This window comes from Lycium ferocissimum, chromosome 1 (assembly GCF_029784015.1).
Source record: "Lycium ferocissimum isolate CSIRO_LF1 chromosome 1, AGI_CSIRO_Lferr_CH_V1, whole genome shotgun sequence".
NCBI classification, from domain to species: domain Eukaryota; kingdom Viridiplantae; phylum Streptophyta; class Magnoliopsida; order Solanales; family Solanaceae; genus Lycium; species Lycium ferocissimum.
In genome coordinates, this window is record NC_081342.1 from 29,491,163 (window position 1) to 29,500,289 (window position 9,127).

General features: G+C 38.6%; 1 protein-coding gene across 1 annotated transcript; it reads left to right on the top strand.

Annotated features, from left to right (window-relative positions):
• Positions 1-7,669: 7,669 nt before the first annotated feature.
• On the top strand, positions 7,670-8,534 carry LOC132063861 (uncharacterized). Its single transcript, XM_059456595.1, has 2 exons — positions 7,670-7,744; positions 8,175-8,534. Exons 1-2 carry the CDS (start codon positions 7,670-7,672, stop codon positions 8,532-8,534), a joined length of 435 nt encoding a protein of 144 aa, XP_059312578.1.
• The last annotated feature ends 593 nt before the right edge of the window (positions 8,535-9,127 follow it).

The window sequence follows — 9,127 nt, forward strand, 5'->3', positions numbered from 1 at the left end:
CATTTGTGGAAGCAAGGATATTATGGAAATGGTACAAAGGTTTATAACAAGCAATCATGCCTTCAGAAAGAAAGGGTTTAGCCTTAACATACCTTTTTGGTCGCCTTAGCTTTAACTACTCAACGCTCGCCCTCCCAGGCTCGTAAATCTATATTCAAGAAAATTTATACTATTGTTAGACTCACCTTTATACGCTTGTCTTAGTCCTTCAAATAAATCTTTCCAGAATACTATTGAAAATTTGAACATCCCCTATATTCTTTACCTCCTCCAAATACCAAAACAACTTTAAAAATGCCAACAACCTCAACAACCATATCAATACCAATATATTGCATAAAACATCCCACACGATGTTTCTCCAATACTCAAACCAACCATAACAACATCCATTAATACCATAATCAAAGAATTATATTCAACTCTTTATGAATGATTTTTCTCTATTATTCTTTCCTTTCAAGAATTGCTAAACCTTTATATCATCTTAATCATGTAAATAATAGCAAGAACATACCTTATAGTAGAAGAACTTCACTTTATTCACCCTTTCCAAGATCAAGTTCAACACCACCTTAAGATGAAACAAGAACAATTATCTTCCATAAATTTTTCCTTGAGGTTTTGATGTCTCTTGATGATATGGAAATGTTTTGGAAGATTATGGAAGGTTAGGAAGGATTATTGAAAATTATGGAGTGTTATAGAAGATGATGGAATGTTATAGAGAGTTATGGAATGTTATGGAGAGTTGTAGAACTCTCAAGAAGTATGGGAGGTGAGAAAATGATGAAAAATAATGGGTTAGAGGGGTATTTATAAATGTAGTTCGGGTCGGGTACTGTAGCACCCGGTTACTGTAGTACTACTGTAGCACACGTTTCTGCTCGGTCAGCTGAACTTGTAACGTCCATAATTCTCTACTCCGATATCGTATTGATGAGCGGTTTATTACGTTGGAAACTATACTCGACGAACTTCATTTTAGGCTTTTGAAACGCATTAAAACTCTTAATATACTAGGAGATATAGCCCTCCAAATTTGACCCAAAATTTTATCAACTTTTTCCAATTTTTTGACAAATTTATTTTCTTCGATTTTCTTGGTCTCGGAGTTTTCCATAGCTTATTACATGAAAGTAAATCGTCATGACCATAGAATTAGTTCGTATAATATCATATATCCTTGAAGGGAACTCCAGTATCCATACTTAGAACGTCCAATACTTATAAATTTTCACGTACGAAACTACGGGGTGTAACATTCTCCCCCCCTTCAAAAACATTCGTCCTCGAATGTTAAAGTAGAGTTAGCACTGGGGTAAATGTCCATGTTCTTACCTGCATTCACTGGTAATTACTTTGCTCACTTGCTCAATTAAAATAGAACTTTTCGAATTACGCAGGTTATCGTTCTTCCTTTGCCGTTTGCACTTTTATGTGATACATACTTTCATTCAGAATTTCTTGTTCTCACCGATATCCCCTAACTTCGTCTTCTTAGAGTTTAATTCATTCTCATTCCTTCCTTTTTAGTATCCTCGAACTAGTCATATCACAACATCATTTTCTTTCCATAGTAGTCAAATTAATCCTTGTGATACTTTATCTATCAACCAGTTTAACACCGGAATTTTTTTTGCTTAACTCCTCTTGCCCTTAGTTGGACTTCTTGCACTTGCGCTTGCTGACGGTAACTCTTGTACTTATATCAAATATCTCAAATCTCTTCCTTAAGGATTCCTTCCTTCAACTTACCCTTAAAGTTTCCGATTCCTTAGTTCGGATAATAAATTAAGAGTGAACTCTTAACTAAGGGTCTTTGTCCTGTAGTGAATTCAAATCGCTTCGTTCTTTCCTTATATGTAACCTCCATTCCTCCCCCCCCCCCCCCCCTTTTTTAAGGGAAGCCATTATTTTACTTGTTCCACGAGGGTTCATTGTCACCAACTTGTTTCGACCAAACGCAATAGCCTTTGATAATTTCCTTTAGGGTTCTCCCTTTATTTTTTGACCTCTGCCCGACTCTCATTTAATAAGTCTAATGTACTTATTTGTTGTTTCGGTTTATCAGTCAAGTGGATCTCTTAATTCCTTAAATGCTCGTCTCCTCTATTTATATCCTTGAATCCGTTTCTTGCGATCTTATCTTCGTCTACTTTCATGACTTCTCCTTGATTTCGTTAGCTCATCTTGCTTCATAGCTCCCTATTACTTTTCGATTGCCCCATTGTCGGGTGTCATAATTCCTCCAATACCTTATTCAGTCAATCCTTGTCTTCGTCATGAAATACCTATAAAGTGCATCCTGTCATTCACTTCTGATTTCCCTTTGCGATATCATAGCTTGCTCGTATGTATGTCTATTCCTCGTATTTTCGTCCTGTTTCCTTTGTAATCGTATCTCTATTCCAAGTCCACTGTCTTATGCCATCACTTGTCTACCTTTGCCAACCTTACTAATTTATTAAACTTCCCTTATCGTCGATGGTCACAAAACTTCCTTTAATCAATTCATAACCGATTTCTCGTATACGTGCTCCTTGATTTCCTTTGCTCTTAAGGTGCTCTTTCCCATCGCCACTAATAATATCTACCTAGAAGTACGCAAAACATTCCACTATGAGTACAAACCCATCTTGATCTCGTATAGATATATATCTTCTAGGGTGAAACTTCCAACTCATTAACTTCCTTCTCCATATTAGTATTTCTTTGTTACCTCTTGCTAAACAATCTAATCTATAAATCATAATACCTTATTTGAGTTCCTAATGCCAACTTTCCTTATATTTCCAATAGGTCTCAATCCCCCGAAATCTCGGATGCAACTTATTCCAGTTTCTTTAACTGCTAATCATTTTCCCCCCAGGGTTCCTCCTTTAAATTAAATTAAAGTCATTCTAAAACTTCTCCTTGAAAGCGTCTCATAGTTGTTCCTTCAATCATGACTTACCAAACGGCTGATGGTCATATTTTTCCTTTACTCTTTCTCTATAAACATGCAAACAATTCAATTTCTGAAAATTTCGGCAGAGTTTCCTCTATAATTCTTACTACCTCATTCCTGTACACAGTCTAGAAAACACATCCAATGCCCACAGAGCAATCACAAATACCCATAATATCTTGCTCAAGTTCTTATATCAATGCCTATCCATATTAATAAAACAGGAAACATACCTTTCGAATGAACAACTTCAATTCTCAGCAATTATCTCGTAACAGCATAATCAACTGCTTATCTATGATCAAAACATTTGGGGTTAGAATCAGGGACATCATATCCTATGATTTAGCTCTATGGCACGATCTAAGATGAGAAAGAAGGGTCAATCTTTCCTAAATGTCTTGCAGCCTCCTGTTTATAAGTGTGGTGCACTGCACACCATAAACAAGACTCTGCTAGACACGGCTTGCAGACAACTCTAGGACAAGAAGCTGCTACGATACCACTTTGTCACACCCCACCTTGGTAAGGCATGATTGGCACCCGGTACCTTACAGGAACCGAGCGAACCAACTTATAACTTACATCCTTCGTGCCTCAAATGGAAACGATAAGATCAAGAGGTTAAATATGAAATTAATATCATGCATAAGTAAATGTACAATAGACCCATGATTCCGACATTACTACTGTCACACTATGACTAAGCTGTACACAGGTACTATGAAAGCTCTATGAACGTGACCGAGGTATACAAGTCGGGACGGGACCCCCGAGTACCCTTAACAAAATTCATATATATATATATATATATATATATATATATATATATATATATATATATATATATATATATATATATATATATGCATAGACTCAGACTTGGCAATGCTCTAGGAAGAAGTGGAGCCACCACTCAAGATCAGCACCTAAAGGCAGCCTACGATGAAAGATCGTCGTCTCGTTCATCTACACTGCGGGCATGAACGTAGCGTCCACAAAGGGTTGTCGGTACGAGCAATGTACCGAGTATGTAAGGCATAAATAACAACATAATGAAAGTATGAAGATAACGTAATATAAAAGAGATATATTGTGTCTGCGAATGCCTTTTTAAGGCGAATGTCGGGCATACTTAGCTTTTAAAAAAGACTTTTCCATATATATATATATATATATATATATATATATATATATATATATATATATATATATATATATATATATATATATATAATATCTTATCCGGACATTAAGGCACGGTAATATATATAGCATCTTGCACGGCCATTAAGGCACGGTAATATATATATAACATCCCGGCCATTAAGGCACGGTAATATATATTGCATCTTGCCGCTATTAAGGCACGGTAATATATATAGCATCTTGCCGGCCATTAAGGCACGGTAATATATATATGCCGGCCATTAAGGCACGGTGTTATCTTGTCCGGCCATATAGGCGCGGTGTTATCTTGCCCGGCCATATAGGTGCGGTGTTATCGCAGCTGATCAGTGGGATGCAATGCATACATACATACATATACATAAAAATACATAAATGGAATCAACATCATCATTAGCATTATCGTTATCACTATATCCTTCCTTGAAGGATCAACCATCGTAAGTGTAGTCGACGATGTCATGGGAGTCTCGAGAATCATAAACTTATATAGCATCAGAAATAGAATCGTCATCGCTATATCTCGCCTCGAAAGAATAAGTATTATGAGGCGAGATCAATCACAAAGAATAGTCTCAAGATCATGAATATGCTCAATAATATCGTAAGGACCATGAGATTCATAGACTTCTAGCATTCGTGGAAGCAAGGATATTATGGATATGGTACAAAGGTTTATAACAAGGAATCATGCCTTCAGAAAGAAAGGGTTTAGCCTTAACATACCTTTTTGGTCGCCTTAACTTTAACTACTCAACGCTTGCCCTCCTAGGCTCGTAAATCTATATTCAAGAAAATTTATACTATTTTTAGACTCACCTTTATACGCTTGTCTTAGTCCTTCAAATAAATCTTTCTAGAATACGCAAAATTTCGCAAAGACATCTCTATATTCTTTACCTCCTCTAAATACCAAAACAACTCTCAAACGGTACCAACAACATCAACAACCATATCAATACCAATATATAGCATAAAACATCCTACACGATGTTTCTCCAATATTCAAACCAACCATAACAACATCCATAATACCATAATCAAAGAATTATATTCAACTCTTTATGAATTTTCTCCTATTATTCTTTCCTTTCCAAGAATTGCTAAACCTTTATATCATCTTAATCATGTAAATAATAGCAAGAACATACCTTATAGTAGAAGAACTTCACTTTATTCACCCTTTCCAAGATTAAGTTCAACACCACCTTAAGATGAAACAAGAACAATTATCTTCCATAAATTTTTCCTTGAGGTTTTGATGTCTCTTGATGATATGAAAATGTTTTGGAAGATTATGGAAGGTTAGGAAGGATTATGGAGAATTATGGAGTGTCATAGAAGATGATGGAATGTTATTGAGAGTTATAGAATGTTATGGAGAGTTGTAGAACTCTCAAGAAGTATGGGAGGTGAGAAAATGATGAAAAATAATGGGTTAGAGGGGTTGTAGCACTACTGTAGCACACGTTTTTGCTCGGTCAGCTAAACTTGTAACGTCCATAATTTTCTACTCCGATATCGTATCGATGAGCGGTTTATTGTGTTAGAAACTAGACTCGATGAACTTCATTTTAGGCTTTTGAAACACCTTAAAACTCTTAATATACTAGGAGATATACCCCTCCAAAGTTGACCCGAAATTCTGTCAACTTTTTTCCAAATTTTCGACAAATTTATTTTCTTCGATTTGCTTGTTCCCGGAGTTTCCCATAGCTTATTATATGAACGTAAACCATCATGACTATAGAATTAGTTCGTATAATATCATATATCCATGAAGGGAACTCCGGTATCCATACTTAGAACGTGCAATACTTATAAATTTCCACGTACAAAACTAGGGTTGTAACACCCCTTTTGCTAAAAAACGGCGAGATCGATTGAGGCCCGACTGATCGCCCTTTTCAAATATTTACCTCGTGATGTTTTAAAATGAGAATGGTCCGATGTTGTTTCGGATCAAGATCACAGTTTATAATCAATTATTTTCAAATTAATGAAAAGCCTCGATTCACAAAAAATCATTATTTTTAATAACAATAAAACTCTGGCTGTAAAACATGCATAATGAACAGTAATAAAACCTAATTTTACTTTGCCTCGCCTTTTCAGTAATAACCATAATAAAACAACCGAAAATGTCATGACCTGTCGCGAAACGAACGAGGAGAATGACGAGTTAGAGTACGAGGAGTACGACGAGGAGACGATGATGCTAGAGGGTTTGATAGAAGGATTGGAAGAATTGGAAGACAAGGAAAAGCCAAACATGGACGAAACTGAGGTAATCAACCTCGGTGATGAAGGAAACATCAAGGAAACACAAATCAGCGCGCATTTCAAAGCGTCATTAAAAGAGGAAATCATAGCTCTGCTAAAGGAATATGTGGACATCTTCGCCTGGTCATACGCTGATATGCCAGGATTGAGCACTGAAATAGTGGCCCACATATTACCTATCGAAGAAGGCTTTGCGCTGATCAAGCAAAAGACCCATATATTTAAACTGGACATTAGTATCAAAATCAAGGACGAAGTGGAAAAATAGATTGAATCTGGAATAGTGGAGGTGACGTCCTACCCCACTTGTTTGGCCAACATAGTCCTAGTGCCCAAGAAGGACGGGAAAATCTGAATTTGTATGGACTACCGGGATCTCAACCGGGCCAGCCCAAAAGATAACTTTCCCCTTCCAAACATCCACATTCTCATTGACAACTGCGCCAAACACGAGTTGCAGTCATTTGTGGATTGTTTCGCCGGATACCATCAGATACTCATGAGTGAAGAAGACACCGAAAAGACGGCTTTCATCACCCCTTGGGGAGTCTATCATTACCGGGTAATGTCGTTCGGCCTAAACAATGACAGTGCCATATCTATGAGAGCGATGACCACTCTGTTCCATGATATGATACATCTATAAATTGAAGTCTATGTGGATGATGTCATCATAAAGTCGAGGGAGAGTTCGGAGCATATCACGCACTTGCGTAAATTCTTCCACAGGCTTCGGAAGTTTAACCTAAAGCTGAACCCAGCAAAGTGTGCATTTGGAGTGCCTGCAGGCAAATTGTTGGGGTTCATAGTTAGCTGCGGAGGCATTGAATTAGACCCAACCAAAATCAAGGCAATTCAAGAACTGCCGCCTCAAAAAACCAAGAAATAAGTCATGAGCTTCCTGGGAAGGTTAAACTATATCGGGCGATTCATATCCCAGTCAACTGTAATTGTGGAGCCAATCCTTTAATTGCTCAAGAAAGACCCTCTTACAAAATGGATGGAAGAATGCCAGGAAGCGTTCGACAAAATCAAGAAATACCTTTCTAACCCTCCTGTCCTTGTACCGCCCAGACCAGGGAGTCCGTTGCTACTGTACTTATTAGTATCAGAGAATGCTTTAGGATGCGTGCTCACCCAAAATGACGAGGAAGGCAAAAAGGAACATGCCATCTACTATATGAGCAAGAAGTTCACATCCTGCTAGTCGAGATACACGCTCATAGAGAAAACATGTTGTGCCCTGACATGGGTCACCCAGAAGCTAAGGCATTACCTGTCCGTGTTCACCACCCACCTCATTTTCAGAATGGACCCATTGAGGTATATCTTTCGATTGTCGATACCTGTGGGAAGTTAGCCAAATTACAGATGCTACTGAGCAAGTTCGACATCGTATATGTAGCACAGAAAGCAGTAAAGGGACAAGCATTGGCTGACTTGTTATGAACTCAAACCTTTGAGGACTTTCTTCCCAGATAAAGAGGTATTGTCTATGGAAGAAGAGGTAACCGAGCCATATTTAGGATGGAGACTGTTCTTCGATGAAGCAGTCAACTATAAAGGATCAAGCATTGGAGCAGTGCTAATATCAAAAACAGGATAGCACTACCCGATGGCCGCGAAGGTCAATTTCAGATGTACCAACAACATGGCCGAATACGAAGCTTGTATTCTTGGCCTCAGAATGGTGTTGGACATGAACATACAAAAGTTGCTGGTAATTGGAGATTCTGACTTGCTCGTGAAATAGGTGAAAGGAAATTGGGCTACTAAGAATGACAAAATATTGCCATATGTGAATTTAGTACAAAAGCTGTGTGGGAGATTTAAAAGCATCGACTTCAAGCATACTCCGAGGGCTCAAAACGAGTTCGCTGACGCTTTGGCGATAATAGCCTCCATGATTCAGCATCTCGAGAGTACCCATATTGATCCATTGGAGTTCACACTGAAAGAAGAACAGGCTCACTGTGCCCACATTGAGGCTAAGTCGGATGGCAAGCCGTGGTACGCCGACATCAAAACGTACCTGGAGAAAGGAGAATATCCTCTGGAAAGCTCAACAAATCAGAAGAAAACTATCAGGAGGCTGGCTAATGGATTCTTTTAAAATAAAGAAATATTGTACAGTAACGACCCTTCCGGTCATTATGAAAAATCTAGGATCACCCCACCAAATAGATTCCAAGGGTAGAACGAGCTAATAGAAACTCAAATGTAGAAATCTAAGAATTGAAAACTTGGCTTGTTTGTGATTAGTGTTTGGTTGTGTTAAGTCCATTGGGGCTAACGTAGGAAATTAGACCTCCGTTGGGGATTAGGGCCACGAGTGAGTCCGTATAGTGTTTTTACATTAATGTGCATGTTTTTTTTGTGTTTGTGAGGCCTTGGATTAAGTGTTATGTGGTAGAGTGAAAAACTGGTAGAAATTAGCGAGGTCACTAGTTCAGTGGCACCGCTGTGGCGGACGTTGTACCTCTGCGGCGGGGCCGCTATAGCGGGGTGCTCCTCGCAGCTATGGACATAAGGGAATGGGGGTTTCCGCTATGGCGAACACTGGACTGCTGTAGCGCTCGCGCCATGACGGGTCCATGCTCGCCACAGCAATGAAGGTGGAGGTCTGCTACAGCGGGCCCTTGCCCACTATAGCGAGCCGCTGCAGCTGACAGAACGACCGCCGCAGTGGTCGACGGGGATAGTAAG